Raw genomic sequence first — 21,587 nt, 5'->3', positions numbered from 1 at the left:
ACAAATATTTATTGAAAGCTACTATGTCAGGTGCTGTTCTGGGTGTCTGGCTTACGTCCGTGGACAAAAACAAAGATCTGTGTTCTGATGACACTTACATTTGATCTGGAATGGGGACGGGGCAGAAATAGACAATAAACACAGCAAATAGTAAAGGTATAAAGTGTGTGTTTGAAGGTGGTAAGTGCTATGGAAAAAAATTCAAAGTCATTCCTGATTTGAAGGATCAATGGATCGTTGAGACGGGGGAGCCAATTGCTATTGTCAACAGGGAGGTCCAGGCGGAAGGGATAATATTGGCAACACTTCAGGAGGCTTTTGTGAGGGCTAAAGGGGAAGAAGATGCAGGTACAGTGCCGGGCCCTGAGCCTGGCACATGGGTGCTTAGAGGTGCTCACTAGGGTGGCTGTTATTACTGCCGCAGTCCTGTCTCCCTCACTGGACTGGTTAGTGTCTTCCAAGAACCCTCATGCCAAGGTTCAGCCTAAAATAGACAGGCAGCTTAAATTACACACAGACTGGACAACGTGGTCAAGGTCCTGCCTGGCCCAGAGCATGGTGATACAAACTACCCCAGGTCCGTGTGGAGGCCACTGTCTGCTTTGTGTGATGTGTCCATAGCTAAGCCAGCGGGGTAGGCCCTGCCAGGGGGACCAGGTGCTGTCTGTGTGGTTTATGATCAAAATAAACCTGGAAATGATCAAAATAAAGCTGGAAAGCCAGAGTAGAATAGAGCAATGCTGAAAGAAAGGGCAGTGTAAGGCCAGGGTTCCCCCAGACTCTTGTAGACTGGGAGCCCCCACACCCCAGCACTGTATTGCTAGGTGACGGTCCAAGGATTGAGGACGGCCAGCAGAGGCCAGCAGGACTGGGGTGCATTTGCTTCTTCGACTGCTGCTGGGTCTGGTGCTTGCTCTGGGGGAGAGGAGGTCTTAATTGTAGGTAGAGGAAGCAACTAATTACGTGGGATGACTAAAGGGAAGCCAAAAAGTCACCCTTGACCCTATGCGTCTGCCTCGGTGCCTGCAGTTTCACCTTTAGCAACTCGTTCAAGTCAAAACTCTGGCATCCTAACATTTTTGGTGTGTGAAATTTTTGGTTCAAACAAAATTTTAACTTAGAAGCATGAACAAGAAAAAGATATTTTAAAAGATTGCTCCATTAATGGGGGACTCTCTACTTCCCCCTTTGAAGGGGCTGGCTTTCTTCTAAACCCCTAGATTCGAGCATAATTTGAAAATCACTGGGTTAAAGTATTGCAGCCACCCTGTTAAAAAGTAAACAGCCTTGGTTTGGTAAAATATTAAGCTATTTTAAAATTACTAATACATGATAGCAGGTGGCAATGTTTTCCTGTGTAGGGAGGAGGAGGGGGATAACAGACTCCTTAGAGGATCTGAAGTCATACAATGGACCCACTGCCCAGAAAAATGCACGTATCTGAAATTCTGCATCTGGCCATATATGAGCAATGGTCCGTGGGCCATAGGTTAAGGACCCCTGTCTTGTGGGATATTTGTTTATGTAATTTACTTTCAAATGGGATAAATATTTAAGGCTTGGGGCACAGAAGAGTGAGTTTTGAAAAGGGGAGGAAGGAGAAGAAGAGCTAGAGAATCAGGATCTTGGTGGTAGAGGCCAGGAATGTGTGTTTTTAACATGATCTCCAGGCAGTTTTGATCAGACAAACATAGGCCCCAGAGGTCTAGAGCTGGTGCACCCAGGCCCTATTGAGTCAGCAGTCCTAAGGGAGTGGGAGGAGGGAGCGAGGGTGGGATGAGCCCAGCTGCCTTCCCCAGGCTTCCGTGTGACCAGCTGGAGAACAATGGAAAACGTCCTCTCCCCTCAGCCCTCCTCTTCACAATGGGACACGGTGAGGTCGCAGTGCCCCTGAGCCTCAACCAGTCCATCCACCCAAAGCCTGAGCAGAGAACTCTGAAGCAAAAAGTCCAGAAACCAGGAGTTCACAAAACACCCTCAAGGGCTGGGCCTGAGAGAAAGTCTCATCTGGGGGACTCATGTTGCAAATTCTGACATTTCTCTATGGTTTTCCATGTTCCTATGCTAAGTGGAATTCATTGGTACTTCCCAGCAAAGGGTTAGTCTCTCCCTAACAGTCAGGGAACTTTTAGAGTTTGTCAGAAGTAACACAAGGCTTCCATTAATTTGGGGTTGATTAATGGAATCTGCTCTGGTCTGGGTCAGGTACTTTCCAGGCAAAGAAGCATTTGCAACTGAGTCAACAACTACCTATTGACTCTGCTATACCCAGCTCCAGGGCATTTGCCTGGCGACCCCAGCCTCATCATCCTTTTTTTTTTTTTTTTTGAGGCAGTGTCTCACTCTGCCACCCAGGCTGGAGTACAGTGGCATGATCATGGCTCACTGCAGCCTCCACTTCCCAGGCTCAATCAATCCTCCCACCTCAGCCTCTCAAGTAGCTGGGACTACAGGCACGTGCCGCCACACCTGGCTAATTTTTATATTTTTTTGTAGAGCAGAGTTTTGCCATATTGCCCAGGCTGGTCTTGAACTCCTGGCCTCAAGCAATCCTCCTGCCTTGGCCTCCCAAAGTGTTGGGATTACAGGCGTGAGCCACTGCACCCAGCTGCTAATCTTGACATTCTCCCCAAAGAATCTACTTTTTAGGGACTATGAGAGGAGAAGAGAAACTTCTCTTCTGAAAGCAGATCCTTTGGGAACAAGGGAAGAAGTGGCCTCCTCCAGACCCCAAGGCATCCAGTCTAAAGTTTGCTCCAGACAAAACCCAGGTTTACTTAAGAACCTGTTTCTTAACGCAGATCCTGTCCCAGCCAAGACAAACCCGAGTCATGTTGATCTTCTGCTTCCTTTCCTGCTTGTGACTTTATGCAGCAGTGGTTTTGAGACTCAGAATGTGAGACACCTGCTTAGCTCTGTCTTTTCTCTCTGGGAGTTAGGGGAGGTAGGGAAGTTGTTCCCTTTTTCCCAATAGTCTTTGGGTAGTTATTCTTAGCCCTGTTAATGTTTTACTCAAATATAGCCATTTATCAAAATTGTAGAGTTAATATTTGTTCATTTCAATGTATATAAATTTTACCTTTTAAAAAAGGACCATGAGGCCGGCATGGTGGTTCACGCCTGAATCCCAGCACTTTGGGAGGCTGAGGCAGGCAGATCGCTTTGAGCTCAGGAGTTCAAGACCAGCCTGGGCAACATGGCGAAACCCCATCTCTATTAAAAATACAAAAAAATTAGCCAGGCATGGTGGTGCACGCCTGTAATCCCAGCTATTCAGGAGGCCGAGGTGAGAGGATGGCCTGAGTTCGGGAGTTCAAGGCTGCAGTTGCAGTGAGCCGAGATCACACCACTGCGCTCCAGCTGGGTGATAGAGTTAGACCCTGTCTCCAAAAAAAAAAAAAAAAAAAAAAGGACCATGAAAAATGAAAAATGACATTCTCATGTGGGAGGAGCGGGTGGAGGCAGATGTAGTGGGGTAGAGATAGATAAAGAACGGCAGAAATTGGTGAGTATTGAAGCTGAGTGATGAGACGGGGCTCATTGCACTGTTTTGTTTTTTTAAATATATATTTGAAATAATGTATTTCAAATTTGCCATAATAGGTTTTATAAATTTACCACATCAAAAAGTAAAAGTGGAAGAAAAGACTCAAGGATGTCTGTTTTCTCTTAGAAATTTCCCTTCTTGAGCAACAATCTCAAAGAAGCTCATACTCTTTAACCTAGTAATTCCACTTCTGGGAATGTATCCAAAGGAAATAATTAGAGATACAAAGAAAGTGTCATTGCAATATTATTTAAAATAAGGAAAAATGGAACACAACTCCAGGTCCAACAATAGGGGAATGGTGAAAGAAACTATGATGCAGCCATTAAGGATATGGGAAAGTGCTTTTGACCTAAAATTAAATGGAAAAAGGTCAGAATACAAAACTATATACCGTATGATCTTCATTTGCATGTGTACATGCATGTATAGAATCAGAATCTGGAAAGAAATACAGCAAAATGTTAAAAGTAGTTATCTCTGTTTGGTGGACTTGTGGCAGGTTTATTTTTTTTTGTTTTTTTTTTGTTTTTTTTTTTGAGACAGAGTCTCACTCTGTTGCCCAGGCTGGAGTGCAGTGGTGCGGTCTCGGCTCACTGCAACCTCTGCCTCCTGGGTTCAAGCAATTCTCCTGTTTGGGATTACAGGTGCCTGCGACCACGCCAGGCTAATTTTTGTATTTTTTAGTAGAGATGGGGTTTCACTATTTTGGCCAGGCTGGTCTGGAACTCCTGACCTCGATTACAGACGTGAACCACTGCACCCAGCCCAGATTTTTATTTTCTTTTTTATTCTAGTCTGTATTTTCATCCTTCCTTCATTTAACAGGTATTACTTTGATAATTATTTTTAACTAACATGTGCTATTTTGAAAGAAAAGGGGCTGGGTGAGGTGGCTCACGCCTGTAATCCCAGCACTTTGGGAGGCCGAGGCGGGCGGATCACCTGAGGTCGGGAGTTCAAGACCAGCCTGACCAACATGGAGAAACCCCATCTCTACTAAAAATACAAAATTAGCCGGGCGTGGTGGTGCACGCCTGTAATCCCAGCTACTCGGAAGGTTGAGGCAGAATTGCTTGAACCCGGGAGGCAGAGGCTGCGGTGAGCCGAGATTGCACCATTGCACTCTAGCCTGGGCAACAAGAGCGAAACATCATCTCAAAAAAAAAAAAAAAGAAATGAATAAATAAAAGGGGAAAAAGATGGAAGTAAGGACAGATTTCCATGTTGGTACCAGTACAAAATAATAAGTTCTTGGAACTGGAAGGAGTCTTAGAAGTTGTCTGATCTTAGAAGTCCAACTGTCTCATTTTACAAATGAGGAGAATGAGGATAGAATGAATCGAATGACCACCGAGGTCATTTTTTCCTAGTCTCAGAGACTGTTTGTTTTAGTTCACCACTAGCCCTCGCATCCCCTGAGGACCTTCGCAGGCTGGAGAGTGCCCATGTTAATCCCCAGAGGCCCCATTCGAGGGGCTTTCCAGCCAGTCTGGGCCATCCGTTGCAGTCATCGTTGGCCAGCTGGGCTGGAGAAGTGCCCTGGCAGGAAGAAGAAGGCTGGTAGAACAGTAGACCTCACTGCCACCTGGTCATCTTGTGCTTCTCCCTTGGAGTGTTCTGAACAGTCATCCCTGTCTTCTTAGCTCTGCTGTTGCAGGGGTTGTTTCGAAGCAACTAGGGTAAATGTCTGTGGGAGCTGCCTTGTCCTGGCTTTCAAACCACCATCACTTGGAAGAGAAACAATGTGGTTTAATGGTTAGTCAGATCGGAGTTAGAGATGTGTTACTGTCTTTGCCACAGTCCTTAGACACCAAGACCCTGCTCCGGAGAAATGGGGGCAAGCAACAGCTTGTAATGGCAATAAACCTCTTCGGAATGTGTGTTTATGGTCTATCTCCTCCCCATCTCATCCTTGCTAGCACACTCCCCACCACATACACGTAAAAGCTCTAGTGGTGTTTAAATCCACAGGTTTTAAACACCACTGCTTCACCAGAACCTAGCACATAACAGGCCCTCAGTATGTGCTTGTTGAATGTGGGATGAGTGAACATCATTTTCTTAGAATGTAGAAGAACAGACATATTCCAAGTTAAAAATATCTTCTGAGATATTGTTTCTGCGCTGTATAAATATTTTATATTTTATAATAAAATAAAAAAATTCTGAGACATTTAAACATTTTTATTCTAAAAATAGAATGTTTGAAAAAAATTAGCACTTAATATTTATTTGCACAACTGCAATGCAAGGTTTTTGAAAGCTGTCAATAGTGAACAAATAAGCGTGAGGGAACGCCACAGCCCGGGTATGTCCAGTGACACTGCTACAATGTGCACTCTGCCTGCTGCCTTCCGCTCCTCCCTCTTGGTGTTTCTGAGTTTGGCCAATCATTTGGATGATAATGAAAATATTTTTGGACGGGTGTGGTGACTCACACTTGTAATTCCAGCACTTTGTGAGGCCAAAGTTGAAGGATTGCTTGAGTCCAGGAATTCAAGACCAGTCTTAGCCACATAGCAAGACCCCATCTCTGCAAAAAAATTTTTTTAATTAGCCAGATACAGTGGTGCACATCTGTAGTCCCAGCTACTCAGGAGGCTGAGGAGGGAGAATCGCTTGAGCCCGGGAGGTTGAGGCTGCAGTGAGCTGTGATCGCACCATTGCACTCAAGCCTGGGCAACAGAGTAAGACACCATCTCTAAGTATATATAGATTTATATTTTATAAAAATATTTTTTATTTTGGAGATATTTCTCAAATTTAGACTATCAGATCATCAGACTTCTACCTTCTAGAGTACTCAATAGAATAACTCAGAGGTTGGGCATGTTCTCTAGGATCTGTGGTATCACCTATTTAAAAAAATAATAAAATTGTGGTAAAATACACATAATGAAATTTACTAGCTTAATCATTTTTAAGTCTACAGTTCAGTGGCATGAAGTACATTCACATTGTTGTGCTACCATCGGCACCACCATCGTCATTATCCACAGAACTGTCTTACAAAATTGAAATGCTGTACTCATCAAACAGTAACTCCCCATCCTGCTCCTCTAGCCCCTGACAGACACCATTCTTTCTGTCTCTATGAATTTGACTACTATGTACCTTGTATAAGTAGAATCATACAGCATTTGTCTTTATGACTGGCTTATTTCACTTGGCATGGTGTTTATGTTTTTATTCTGTGGAGTTTGGTTGAGGGGCACCAAGGCCAGCCCTAGGTAGAACTGGGAAGTAAGGAGGGGCCTTATCCCCTGCTGCCCCACTTTCCTGCCCCATCCCTCCCTCAGTTCCCACCCACCTGAGGTCTCTGCTCAGTGGCTAAATGTCTTCATCCCCCTCATCCCATCTTCCACTTATCCGCAAAGAGCATCTGATTGGCTAGTGTGGGTCATGTGTCCATCCATGGCAGAGGAAGGTGGGCCACCTCACTTGACAATCCCATCAAGACTCTGTATGTAATAAGGAGGCAATAGCTCCTCCCAGAGAGGTGCTGCTCTCAGAAGAAGGGGGGTGGACACTGGGCAGGCACAAACAATAGATGTCTTTGTTGAACCTCCAACAAGGTTCAAAATGCCTTTCCGCCTTCCCATTGCACACAGCTTTGGACTTGGGTCCCTTCCCCTTGGGCCTTGTTTGCAAAATTTTTTAAGTACTTGGCTTTCGTTGCAAAGTTTTTAGCAGCTTGAGAGCCAGTGCTGAGCCCCAGACACGGTTTGTAAGTGTGATAGGAGCCTACACAGGCTGCTCTCAAACACCGGCAGCCTTGAAAACAGATTCTGGACTCAGATAGCCTGGGTCTAATCCTGGTTTGGCAGTTCCTGGCTGTGTGGCTTTGAGCAAGTGACTTTGCCTCTCAATGGCTCAATTTTCCCACCTGTAAAACGGTAAAATAATTTACCATTGAATTGTTTTGGAGGTTGGAAAACCTACTATGTGATGTGCTTGACCTACATCATCTTAATCATGCTCACAGAGGGCCCTATCGCACATGGAGAAAAGGCACTCCCTCTCTGGGCAGATGCAACACCTGAATAGGGCATACCACCTAGCATGCAAGGCTTGAGTTAGATTTCACCCTCCACTCATGCCCTGAGCTAGGTAACCTTATGAATAGCCTGCATAACTATACAGCAGCCCAGCCCCTCTATGATGCAGGGGTTTGTATATCCCCATTTTTCAATGAGGCAGCTATGGCTTAGGGAAGTCAAGCACCATGTGGAAAGGGGTGGTGGTATCACTTCTAGTTTGCCTATTTACTTAGGGCACGTGAAAGAGGCTAACCCAGTCCCTAGGACTCTCCTACACCTGAATTGTGGACCACATCTCTGTCATCAGCTAACCAGCTTAAACCTTATTAATCTTCCACAGTGGATGGTAACGAAGTATAGCTCTAGCATCTAACCCATAGGTTACCTCCAATCTCTAATCTATAAACAGTTCCTTTTTTTATTTGAGACGGGGTCTCACTCTGTGATTTGGGCTGGAATATAGTGGTACAATCACGGCTCACTGCAGCCTCAACCTCCCAGGCTCAGGTCATCCTCCCACCTTGGCCTGCTGAGTGGCTGGGACTACAGGCACATGCCACCATGACCGATGAATTTTTATATTTTTAGTAGAGACGGGGTTTCACCATGTTGGCCAGGCTGGTCTCGAACTCCTGACCTCAAGTAATTCGCCCGCCTCGACCTCCCAAAGTGCCAGGATTACAGATGTGAGCCACTGCGCCTGGCCTCTAAACTGTTACTTTGATAATCATTTTTAAAAGTAACAGATACTATTTTGAAAGCAAGTGGTGGGAAGGTAGAAGGAAGGACAGATTTCCATCCAGGTACCATCCTGACTTGACAGTTTTCTTTTTTTTGGTCATTTCAGAAGTCCATTCAATACCTAGACAGTAAGGACTAAAAATATTGTGAGTCTGAGTGAATTCTTCTAGAACTGAAAGATCAGTGTTACCGACAGATCAGTCAGTACAGGCAAAGCATATTCCAGTTTCAGGGTTTTTTTTCCTCTTCCTTCTCGTGTGCCCAGGAGTATTACATGGCTGGGTGATGCTAGGGAAGGATGCACTAACTAAAGGTCCCCACCCCCTCATTTCTAAACCCTTCCTTTATTTTTGTGATGAACAGGCAGCACCCACTGCCTGCTGTGTCCCATTTAGCAGTGTAATTCGGGTGCGCGTCATAGAATTGTGCACAGGGAGGAGGAAGGAGTTACGTGCTGGATGTACATACTGAATGTGTTTATGTGCTCCTTTGTAGACCTGCACTTTATGCAAATTATATACTTTCAGACAGATCACTGAGTAAACTGAAGTACTGTCAGGGAATTGATGTGTTTGCAGAACGCTGAATATAATTGAGGAGTCCTGCCAGTTCTATCCCTGATTTAACTCTCTCTAAGCTTATGTCTTTTTTTTGTTGTTTTTAGATGGAGTCTCGCTTTTTTTGCCCAGGCTGGAGAAAAGTGGCGCGATCTTGGCTCACAGCAACCTCTGCCCCCACTCCCAGGTTCAAGTGATTCTCTTGCCTCAGCCTCCTGAGTAGCTGGGATTACAGGCGCGTGCCACCACACCTAATTTTTGTGTTTTTAGTAGAGACAGAGTTTCACCATGTTGGCCAGGCTGGTCTCAAACTCTTGACCTCAGGTGATCCACCCACCTTGGCCTCCCAAAGTGCTGGGATTAGAGGCGTGAGCCACCATGCCCCGCCCTAAGCTTATGTCTTGAATGGTGTGATCTCGAAGTGTAGTTCAGATTTGAAACAGGTGTATTAGAACCAGCCACCTTGAATTAAGTAAATATCCCCAAGTGGCATGAAGTAAATGAACACATGTTGAAAGGGAAATTTTCTTAGGCTTGGAACCACCATTTCCTCAGCAAACCTCCCACCTGAGTGAGACCCAGGGGACATCAAATGAAAGACGATGAAAAGTAATGGATTTGGCCCATGTGCCTCTAAGAGGCCAAATGCAGTCAGAATGAACTGAGATGATCTTCGAACAGATTAGATATTTTAACACCAATTCTCGGGCCTCAGAAGTGAGCCTGGCTGCTGGCAGACAACCAACACTGTCATGTTTAATTTTTAGATTTGGCTGTTAAATTTGGGCCTGTGTGAGTCTGTGTTTGGTCAGAGTCTAGAAGGGTGGAGGAGGATTCCTGGTGGGAAGGCCTGATTTCTAGCTCAGTGACTTATCGGCTGGGTGACTTCGGACAAGCTATCACGCCACTGAGAGTCTATTTTCTCATCTGTACAATGAAGGAAACAACCCCTGGTCTACTTGCCTTATAGGGAGTCATGAAGATCAAACGAGATGGTATTTGGGAACTGTGACCACACTACACAAAAGACCAGCATGAATATGTTCACAAGCACCACACAGTCCTTTCTGCCTTGCTCACTCAATTCTCCATTTAATTTATACACAGTGGATTTTACCCCTCATTCTTGCAGCAAAACCCTTTTGAGAGTATCATTTTAAGAAGTGGATTGACATCATATATGTATAGTTGCCCTATTTATCCTCAGAGTCTGAGATGAGGAAAAGACAAGAATTATTAGGAAAAATAGACCCAGAGAGGGCACAAAGAATTCCCATCCTGATGGTCTTTCTTTCCTAGATGACATTGACATCTACATCCGAAGCCAAAGATTCTGGTCAAGAGTTAATCTATTGGCTGGGCATGGTGGTACCTGTAGTGGCTCCTGTAGTCTCAGCTACTTGGGAAGCTGAGGTGGGAGGATCACATGAGCCCAGGAAGTCAAGATCACAGTGAGCCGTCATCACGCCACTGCACTCCAGCCTGGGTGACAGAGCAAGTGAATGTCTAAAAAAAAAAAAGAAAAGAAACTACATCCTTACCATATTGCAACAAGTCTGAAATGCCACTGCTTCTAAGACACCATTTTTTTAATGTGTCATAAAGAAAGAAAAAGCTCTATCCCTTAAAACATAACACAATGCTTCCTTACTGTGTCAATTTTAAGACACATCTTGATTTCACATATGTTAGATGTGGAAAAAGCGTGCATCTTGGAATAGATGAAATGCAGTGTGTTTACCTATCCCCAAAAATAAAGCTTTTTCCTTTTGGTCCTGACGCATTATTAGATTAGCAAACTTCAAAACTGTTGTATTTTTTGTCTTAGCTCCTTGATGTTATACATGTTATGCAATCACGCTTTCACGTGGGTTAAAGGGGGACATTAATTCTATTTTCCTTATGCATACAGTAATACAAAGTACCTCTGGGCTTGAATATAGTTTTAGGTAAGTGTAGATTGTAAAATACTTGTCAGAGCCAAAATCATCACTAATTCCGTGGTCTGTTGTTTATTACCAGATTTAAAGGAGGAAGAAACGCTTAAGGGCATTTGGCACATCAATTGTGTTTTCTTTGTTCTGAGTAGAACTGTTTGTTGTTGTTTTACTTAATGCTTGATTTGGTTGTTTTGTTGTTATTCCATTATTTTTAGCTCAGGTAAAACAATTAAACTATGAGTTTCCCATTGCACAGACAAATTAGGGATGAACAGGCTCAAGTGAGAGCACATCAACTGCCTCGGCCAAATATGTTTTCATAAAATGCAATTGGGAATTCATAGTCTTTCTGAGCGGAAAGGAGCATAAGAAGCATAGGGAAATAGGGCCAGGTGTGGTGGCTCACGCCTGTAATCCCAGCATTTTGGGAGGCCAAGGCAGGTGGATCATGAAGTCAGGAGTTTGAGACCAGCATGGCTAACATGGTGAAACCCCATCTCTAACTAAAAATACAAAAATTAGCCTGGTGTTGTGGCACTCGCCTGTAGTCCCAGCTACTGAGAGGCTGAGGCAGAAGAATCGCTTGAACCCAGGAGGCGAAGGTTATGGTGAGCCAAGATCATGCCACTGCACTCCAGCCTGGGCGACAGAGCGAGACTCTGTCTCAAAAAAAAAAAAAAAGAAACACAGGGAAATAGAAATACATACCACTTCTGTGATGAGCCTTTGTAAATTTTTTGTGGACTAAGGCTTCCATTTAGAACATCCTTCCATTTAGAATGTCCTCGTTCATAAATTCTACACTTTGGAATAAGAAAAACTCCACCTATTTCTAGCCTGTTCCTTAGTTACCTTCCCACATTCCTCTGCTCCATAAGGACATTACTTAAACATAACAACAAAGAGAGTCACACACGAAAATGATTTCTAGGGACTAGACCGTGGCTGGGTGGAAGGGAATGATACAAATCATTGTAGTTCTTGTACTCGGTTCATGATCATCAGCTCCCTGCCAGGGGTCCCAGGGTCCGTTTCTGAGAGGATGAGCATCAGTAGCCATGGTGCTGGGCAGCAAGTGGGTGTGAAGCTGTTAATGTTTGATCACTGCTAATGCACATTTTGCCCACTGTTCTCTCCCTTGCAGTCTGAGTACCACTATGAGTACACGGCGTGTGACAGCACGGGTTCCAGGTGGAGGGTCGCCGTGCCGCATACCCCGGGCCTGTGCACCAGCCTGCCCGACCCCGTCAAGGGCACCGAGTGCTGTAAGCAGCTATCCTGCTCAGGGCCTCCCTGTCACTCAGCTTTGATCTCTCCCCCAAGTCTCCTGCCATCCAATCTGGGCACTCCCTGGCAGAGCAGCTGCATTAAGGAATCAGATCTTTTCCCCAATTAGTCCCCACATCCCAGACCCTTATGAGATTTGATGCAGAAGTATTTCATGAATGCAAACTGGATATCTGAATTTGCTTTCATTTTTTTAAGGAATTTAAATCCCATCACTGGATACAGCATAAGCAATGCCAGCTGTGTGCACTCAGATATTCTTTACTGTTTGCATACATTTTCATTTTTGCCTCTGTATGTCTTTCCAATCTACACTCACTCACCAGCCACAATCAGTCATTATGGAAGATTGAGATTTGCTTTCGTTCTTAAAAAGGAAGTCAGAGAGGCTAAGTTTCTGTAGAGACGTCCTTTAAAATGCTCCAGGCATCACTTCAGGAGACAAGAATCTTCCTGACTGTGGATCTGATTATGCAATAGGAAAGGCAGTGGCTTGCCGCAGCCCCAGCGCCTGCCTCTGTGACTCTGCAGTCACAACTTTTCTACAATTGGCAACTGTTTCCCCTGCATTATTCTTTTAGGAATGCAAAGGGAATAACAAGAAAAACCAGGCACTAGATTTAAGGAATTATTTGAAGAGTTGGAAAGGAGTTTGAAGATATTTAAATTCTAAAATCAGCTTAGTACAGTGCCTGGTTGAGTAAGTGAGCAAATAAATACTTGTTAAATTAATGAATAGATATTGCTGAGACCTGAGCAGAACTGAGGTGTGACTAGTGGAAACAAATGAGCCATTTTCATTGAACTCTGCTGACTTCAGTGAGTCCCACTATGTGTAAGCACCATGATGTGCACATGCAGTGTGAACTGCAAAGACAAATAGGGCACACTCTGCTTTCAGAAGCTTAGGGTGGTGGAAAGTGCAGACATTCATTCATTCGCTCATTGTTTCAGAAACATTCCTGAAGCTCCCAGTCTGTGCCAGTCACTGAGCCAGCCATCCCCGGAGGAGCACAGAGCCTAGTGGGTGGCAGACATATATGATATGAGAAAGAATGAGAGTTACGAATATTTAGGGATCAGGCATAGCTGGAAGGGCCACTTGAGCAAAAGTTTAGATGTGGATGAAGAGTGACACATTTGAGGAAAAGCTTGTGGTCCAGGGTAGAGGCAACACAGAGAAGGTGATGGATGGAGTTGAGGTGGAGAAAGATTTGTAGTGGGAGGTCAAGCTGGGAAGTTAGGCTGGAGGGAAATCATGGAAAACTTTGAATGCCAGGCCAAGAGCATAATTCTAGAACCAAAAGGGAGTGCCTGTTTATTTTTAAAATAAGGAGAATAATAGTACATACGTGTTTTACTTTTTATTTTTTTAAAGACAAGGTCTCACTCTGTTTCCTAGGCTGAAGTACAGTGGTGCAATCGCAGCTCTGTAGCCATGACCTCCTGGGCTCAAGTAATTTTTCCACCTCAGCCTTTTGAGTAGCTAGGATTACAGGCACATGCCACCACTCCCAGCTAATTTAAACATTTTTTTTGGTAGTGACAGGGTCTCACTGTGTTGCCCAGGTTGGCCTCAAACTCCTGGGCTCAAGTGATCCTCCTGCCTTGGTCTCTCAAAGTGTTGGGTTTACAGGTATGAGCCACTGTGCCTGATCACGTCTGTTTTAGAAAGGTACCTCTGACCACAGAATGAGCAAAAATAAGAATAGGGAACTAGTTAGGAGGATGTTGCGATGATTGAGTTAACAGGTCATGAGAATCCCACCTAGCATGGTGGCAGTACAACCAGAAAGGCAGAGGCCAGAGGCTCAAGGGAGAAATTCAAGGCTGAAGGGCCTTGTGTCATTCAGAGGGGTCAGCACAAGAGACCTTGGCATTCTCTTCACCAGAGAGCTCTCAGAATGGTCAGGGCACCTCTCCAAAGGAAACAAGTGCCAGGGACAAGCCTAAAGTCCCACAGCAAGGCAGAGCATCCATGGCCCTAGATCTATTTTTTTTTAATAACAGCTTTATTGGTATATAATTTATATGCCATGAAATTCATTCCTTTAAGGATAAAATTCAGTGGTTTTTAGAATATTCACAGCAACCATCATCACTCTCATTTCACATTTTAATCATCCTACAAAGAAACCTCATATTATTAGCAATCTCTCCCCAGGCCCCTCCCCACAGCCCCTGGCAACCACAAATCTACTTTCTGTTTCTATGGCTTCGCCTCTTTTGGCCATTCCATACAAATAGAATCACACATAGCAAGGAATATCACTGCTAAAAAAAGTTGTTTTTTTTTAAGAAAAATAAAATCACACAGTAAATGCCATGGTCCTAAATCTTAGTGGGCCAAACTCCTAGACCCCAACCCAGCGCTCCTCCCTTCAGCTGCTCGCAGCCCATCCGCTACTGGGGCTGCAGTGACCTCACTGCCCCACCTTGTCTCTGCCCTGTTTTCCAGCCTTCTCCTGCAACGCCGGGGAGTTTCTGGATATGAAGAACCAGTCGTGTAAGCCATGCGCTGAGGGCCGCTACTCCCTTGGCACAGGCATTCGGTTTGATGAGTGGGATGAGCTGCCCCATGGCTTTGCCAGCCTCTCAGCCAACATGGAGCTGGATGAAAGTGCTGCTGAGTCCACCGGGAACTGTACTTCGTGAGTCTGCACACACCCCCACCCCACCCCCAGCCCACTGGGGAAGGGGCTGCAGGGCACACTGGACAGCCTCCTCCGCTGCCCCTCAGGCTAGGCAGGGAGGATGGAGGGAAGAGGAAGCCAGGCTGCCAGGGTGAGGCCTGCAGCTGTGCCCACAAGACCAGTGGATGTGACTCTGCCTGGCCCACTCTTACTGGCCTAAACTCACCAGTGATGGACAGGCATTTGTGGGAAGTAAAAAACATGGGGAAATAAGAGAGTGGACAAGGGGGACAAAGGTTAAATGGCCCAGTCTATTTAAAACAAAACCCAATTGGAGCTGGGCACAGTGACTCACCCCTGTAATCCCAGCACTTTGAGAGGCTGATGTGGGAGGATTGCCTGAGGCCAAGAGTTTGAGACCAGCCTGGGAAACATAGAGAGACCCCTGTCTCTACAAAAAGTTAAAAAATTTGCCAGGTGTGGTGGTGCATGTCCGTAGTCCCAGCTACTCAAGAGGCTGAGGCAAGAGGATAACTTGAGCCTAGGAGTTCAAGGTTAGACTGAGCTATGACTGCACCACTGTACCCCTGGATAACAGAGCAAGACCCTGTCTCAATGAAAAACAAAAACCGGCCGGGCGCGGTGGCTCATGCCTGTAATCCCAGCACTCTGGGAGGCCGAGGCGGGTGGATCACTTGAGGTCAGGAGTTCAAGACCAACCTGGCCATGGTGAAACCCCGTCTCTACTAAAAATACAAAAAATTAGCCAGGCCTGGTGGTGTGCACCTGTGATCCCAGCGACTTGGGAGGCTGAGGCAGGAGAATCACTTGATCGGGAGGCGGAAGTTGCAGTGAGCTGAGATCGCACCATTGCACTCCAGCCTGGGCAACAAGAGTGAAACTCCGTCTTAAAAACAAAAACAAAAACCAAAAAAACCAACTGGATTTCCACCACGGAATTTCGGATCAGCCAATATACTTTTTCAGCTTGACTGGAACACAATATGCAAAGCTTGGGTATCTTCCCGGCTTGGGTGCTAACTTCTTTTTTTTTTTTTTTTTTTTTGAGACAGAGTCTCACTCTGTCACCCAGGCTGGAGTGCAGTGGTGCCATCTCGGCTCACCACAACCTCCAGCTCCCAGGTTCAAGTGATTCTCCTGCCTCAGCCTCCTGAGTAGCTGGGTTACAGGTGTGTGTGCCACAATGCCCGGCTAATTTTTTTTTTTTTTTTTTTCTGAGATGGAGTCTCACTCTGTCACCCAGGCTGGAGTGCAGTGGTGTGGTCTCCGCTCACTGCAAGCTCTGCTTCCTGAGTTCATGCCATTCTCCTGCCTCAGGCTCCCGAGTAGCTGGGACTACAGGCACCTGCCACCACGCCCAGCTAATTTTTTGTATTTTTAGTAGAGATGGGGTTTCACTGTGTTAGCCAGGATGGTCTCGATCTCCTGACCTCGTGATCCACCCACCTCGGCCTCCCAAAGTGCTGGGATTACAGGCATGAGCCACTGCGCCCGGCTAATTTTTTTGTATTTTTTTAGTAGAGATGGGGTTTCACCATGTTGGCCAGGCTGGTCTCAAACTCCTGACCTCAGGTGATCCACCAGCCTCAGCCTCCCAAAGTGCTGGGATTACAGGCATGAGCCACCTTGAGTGCTAACTTCTAAAACCAATTCTGCCTAGCCTTCGCCCAGTGCTGGCTGAAATCTTCCAAACTCTGTGAGACGCCAATGACTAGAAAATTTTCCTGGAAAGCTCAGTCCAGGGTGCTTGGAGAACTGGATATCTATTTCAGATATGTCTTTTGTAGGCCAGGCACTATTCTGGATGCTTTACATATATTATTTTCTCTAATTCTCACAAGAACCTTGTGAAATAGGCATTACTATTTCTATTACAGAGACGAGGACCTGGAAGCTCAGCAAGGTTATGACCTGCCCTTTGTTATCCAGCTTACAGCTGGCGATTGAAATTCGAACTCAAGCTTCCACTGCTCCATAATGCCACATTCAAATAACATTTATTATGGGCAAGGCAACATTGGGTCCTAGGGAGCGAAAGTGGGGGGATATGAGGATGTGAAAGGCAGCCATATTGTTCCTTATTAAATATGGACAGTGAATACAGGAGGAAAGCAAGTGAAAGTTTCACTTACACCCAAACAATCAAATGGATAAGAAGGACTCAAGAATTGTATTACACTTGGATTTCTAAAAACTGGGAGCAATGTCTCCCATTCCTATACTTAAATCTTGTCTAAGCCAAGCAGTGGCTATTTAATCTGTAGTCCAATTTTAATGTTAGGTTATTTTAGAGTTCAATTTGGTGTGTCAGATTCATTAGCATGACCATACTGGAGGCAGAGATAAAGCTAGAGAGCTTTAAAGCTGGAAGGAGCGGGAATGTGTGGGTTAAGGCAACCAACCCCCATTTGAGTCCTAACATTCTCCGTTAGGATAATCCTTATCCATTAGGCTCTGGATAAGGTGCAGACCTGGCTCAGTCAATTCCTACCCATGTAAAGGAAGGATTTCTTCTCTCTCTGGGGACTGAACCGAGAGTCCAGAAATCATTATCTCTCAGCGAGGCAGGATGTGGGTGGGTTAATAACAACTTGTGTTTCCACGGCACGGACTATTTCAGGGCCTGCCTCTTAAGGCATCCCACGACATCCCTGGGAGGGAGGGAGAGGATATTTCTCTGTCAATGGAGAGGAAATGGCCATCTGGAGAGGTTTTTGTGGTTTCCCCATCATCCCTCAGAAAGGCAATAATTGAGCTAATACCTAGAGCGCAAGTATTTGGCTTTCCTATTCAGCTGTGCAGCTACCCAAATCCTGCCTGCTCTGCCTCAAAAGACTCCAAGCTGGTCTCCTGCTTCCATTCCCAGCCTCCTCCAGGCCTGTGCACTCAGCAGCCAGATTCATCTTTCTTTTTTCTTGTTTTTAAGAAACAAAGTCTCACTCTGTCACCCAGGCTGGACTGCAATGGCGCAATCACAGCTCACTGCAGCCTCAACCTCTCTGGGCTGAAGCCATCCTCCCACCTCAACCTCCCGTGTAGCTGGGACTGCAGGCACATGCCACACACCTGGCTAACTTCTTATTTTTTCTAGAGACAGGGTTTCAGTATGTTGCCCAGGTTGGACTCAAACTCCTGGGCTCAAATGATCCTTCCGCCTCAGCCTCCCAAAGTACTGGGATTGCAGGTGTGAGCCACTGCACCCAGCCTCATCTTAAATCCAGTCACAGTACTTTCCCGCTCAAAACCCTAGATTCAATGGCTACCAATTGCTCTTGGGATAAAGTCCACTACCTTCCCACAGCCTGCAGAGCCCTACTGCCCTGCCCCCTGCCCTCTGCCCGTTTCCCCAGCCTCTCCCAAGTTCCTTCTGTCTTCACTTGCTGTGTTCCAGCCACACTGACCATCGCACTCCTTCCCCTCCTCAGGGCATTTGAACATGTGACTCTCTGTCCCCTCTTCTATGACTCCTACTTAACCCTCAGGTCTCTACCTAAAAATCACTTCCTCAAAGAAACGATCCCTGACCCCATAGACTCCTGTTACAGGCTCTGTATCATCCTGCATTTCTCTAATGGCACTTACCACAGTCATTGCTATGTGATTGTGTGATTAGTTAAGCTTCTGTCTCCTCAACTAGAAAGAGAATGCAAGCCCCAAGAGGGAAAGGATCATACTTGTCTTGTTCATCACTGTGTCTCCAGCATCTAACACAGTGTCTGGCTCAAAATAGACAAAATAAATAATTGGGGACAAAACAGACCAGCTGAACGGAGTCTCCATGGCAGGATTCTGAGCCTCCAGGGATCCTCCCATGGGTCCTGGGTTGATGTCCCAGGGCTAAGGTACTGGTCTGAGATCAGAGACTAGGATAAGCTAAGGGAACAGGAGTAACGTGGGAGTAATAGAAAGAATGTCATATATTAGTGGAAAAGATCGAGCAGATGCCCAAAGACTGTGACAGTGAAACAAGAATGAGAGAGAAATGTAAACATTAAAAATGAAAAATATTATATGCAGATCACAACTGGATGACCTAGGGTAAGTTTCCTAAGCACTTCTGGGCTTCAGTTTCTTCTTTCTAAAAATGATGATAAAAATAGTACTCTTATAGGTTGAGGTAAGGATTGATGAGATGATACTTGTAAAGAATTTAGAGCGATGCCTGACACTAGAAATCAATCAAAACATGTTGTTATTATTGAATATGAAATGTTTTCACCAGGGGCAACTCTGACAAAAATCAGAATTATGATGCATTTTGCAAATGTAACCCACTTATGGCATCTTTTAAATTATTCATTAAACTTCAAGAGTTATTTATAGCTGATGTCGTGGAGCACATCAGCATTAAAGGTTATCCCTTTCAACAAGGAGAAATCAATGCTGTTAGGTTAGCTGGGATATTTTGGATGAGCTCATGTTATATGTTCTCGTTTTGAGAATAACACTGACTGTCAAAGAGCTGAAAATAACCATGCTATTCTGGCAAACACAGGGGGAAATCTGTGGACTAATCTGAGGTTCCTTTAACTGGCTGCTATTATTATTATTATTATTATTATTATTATTATTATTATTATTTTGAGATGGAGTCTCACTTTATCACCCAGGCTGGAGTGCAATGGCACGATCTTGGCTCACTGCAACCTCTGCCTCCCAAGTTCAAGCGATTCTCCTGCCTCAGCCTCCTGAGGAGCTGGGATTACAGGCATGCACCACAACACCCAGCTAATTTTTGCATTTTTAGTAGAGATGGGGTTTCACCATATTGGTCAGGCTGGTCTCGATGGTCTCGAACTCCTGACCTCAGGTGATCCACCTGCCTCAGCCGCCCAAAGTGCTGGGATTACAGGCGTGAGCCACCATGCCCACCCAACTGGCCATTATTAAGCAACTGGAAACCTGGGCTGGTCTCAGGCAAAACAGTGCAATAGCGTGAGTGTTTTTGATTACCTGTTTCCACGTTCAACTCTTTAACCCTGTGAGTCCCCACTATGTGCCAGGCCCAGGCTGGTGCTGGGAATACTTTAGTGAGCAAGATAAATTTGGTCTCTTCCCTCACATAATATTGGCAACAATTTTGAGGTCTGACAGTTTCAAATATGGAGAGGATGTGGAGCAACAGGAACAGTGTAGCAGTAGCTGGTAAATGGGAGGCTCACATACAGTTCTCCTCCCAGGCTTTCTACTCATACATGTGCCTAAGGAGACAGGAACACAGCAGAATGTGCACACAAAACTGCAAACAATCCAAATGTCCATCAACGAGTAATGCACAAATATATATGGTAGAGCCATACAAAGGAATGTTATGCAGTAGTAAAGAAGAAGCCAGAAAAGCTGGATGTGTGAATATGGATGAATCTCACAATTAGTATATTGAAGTCCCTTCCTTCCCAAAGTGAGTTTCAGAGCCCATAAATATAATACCATTTATGTGAAGCTTGAAAACATGCGAAGGACTACCATGCGGTGTGTTGTTTAGAGATACCTACATGTAGAGAACCGCATGCGCATGTTAAACACCAGATTCAGGAAAGTAGTCACTTGGCAGTGGGGAAGGCAGTGTGTTCCAGGAAAAGGGATGAGGTTAGTGGAGGGTACACAGAGGCTTCTGCTGTGTTGAACTTCTTAAGCAAGGTGATGGGTCGGTGAGTGTTCATTACACCGTTGTATAGGTCTTACATATTTCATAATATACTAAAAATAAATAAAATATCATGGGATTATGGCTATGAGAAGAGGAGCAAAGAGAGCTAAGGGCACCCATAGCAGAAGCAGATAGAATCACGGAAGACTTTTTAGATTAAGTGACATTTAAGACACAGTAGGAGTTAAACTGAGAGAGAGAGGAGGAAGTTTGTTCTAGGAAGAGGGAAGAGGATGTCAGGAGGCCCAGAGGTAAGAGAAAGCTTGGCAGAGGAATTGAAAGAAATGTCATAGAGTTGAAGTATAAAGAGTGCATCAGGAATTTGTACCCTATCCTAAGGGCCACAGGGAGTCAGTCCCAGGGGTTTTAATTTGAAGCAAGGGAGTGTCATGGTTAGATGTCTATTCTGGAGGATCTGTCCGCTGGGCCGCAGCATGCAGAGGGCTTGGAGGATGCAGGACTGGCTTCAGGGAGACAAGTTTGGGGGCTGGTTCATAGATGGTGTGGTGGTGAGCATAGGGAGAGCCCGTGGACAGGGTGGATAGAGTGAACACATATTTAGGAGATAAAACAGACATGACCAGGTTGGCTGTCTCCGGGGTTCTCTGGCCCTCCTCCTTTCCATAAAAACCATTTACATGCAGCATCTTATAGTAAACATTTCTGGAAAAACAGGTAGACTAGACTGGGTGGATGTCTGAGTTCTGAAGAATATTTGTGTCTACTGAGTTATTTGACAGCTTTAGAGTTTGGCAGACCTGATTTCAGCCCTGCCACTCGCTGGCTTCGTAATACTGGGCTTGGCACTCTCCAAGCCCCAGTTTCATCATCTCTTAAACAGAAAAAACATTTCCTCTTATTGATGAAAATAAATCATGAATATAAAGCACGTAGTTCAATACCTGGAAGGTAGTAAGCAACCAATAAATGTTACCCCTCCCTGACTAGGCACGGTGGCTCATGCCTGTAATCCCAGCCCTTTGCAAGGCCGAGGTGGGTGGATCACTTGAGGTCAGGAGTTCGAGACCAGGCTGGCCAACATGGTGAAAAACCTGTCTCTACTAAAAAAAAAATACAGAAATTAGCTGGGTGTGGTAGTGCATGCCTGTAATCCTAGCTATTCGGGAGGCTGAGACAGGAGAATTGCTTGAACCCGGGAGGCAGAGGT

The 21,587-nt window shown here is 45.3% G+C and overlaps 1 protein-coding gene across 8 annotated transcripts in view; it reads left to right on the top strand.

Moving 5' to 3' along the window:
* ELAPOR1 (endosome-lysosome associated apoptosis and autophagy regulator 1) overlaps positions 1 to 21,587 on the top strand; it is an 89,492-nt gene that overhangs the window by 37,228 nt on the left and 30,677 nt on the right. For 6 of the 8 annotated variants that reach the window (XM_054530167.1, XM_054530180.1, XM_054530162.1 and 3 more), the window contains 2 exons: positions 11,973 to 12,093; positions 14,574 to 14,766. In XM_054530167.1, the coding sequence (XP_054386142.1) occupies positions 11,973 to 12,093; positions 14,574 to 14,766 (314 nt within the window). The remainder of the gene's footprint in view (positions 1 to 11,972; positions 12,094 to 14,573; positions 14,767 to 21,587) is intronic. The other 2 variants (XM_009246947.4, XM_054530195.1) reach the window with 1 other exon arrangement.

Source organism: Pongo abelii, chromosome 1 (assembly GCF_028885655.2).
Source record: "Pongo abelii isolate AG06213 chromosome 1, NHGRI_mPonAbe1-v2.0_pri, whole genome shotgun sequence".
In the NCBI taxonomy this organism is placed as follows: Eukaryota; Metazoa; Chordata; class Mammalia; order Primates; family Hominidae; genus Pongo; species Pongo abelii.
Note: the sequence above shows the minus strand (reverse complement) of the source record. Positions and strands in the feature narration are given on the sequence as shown.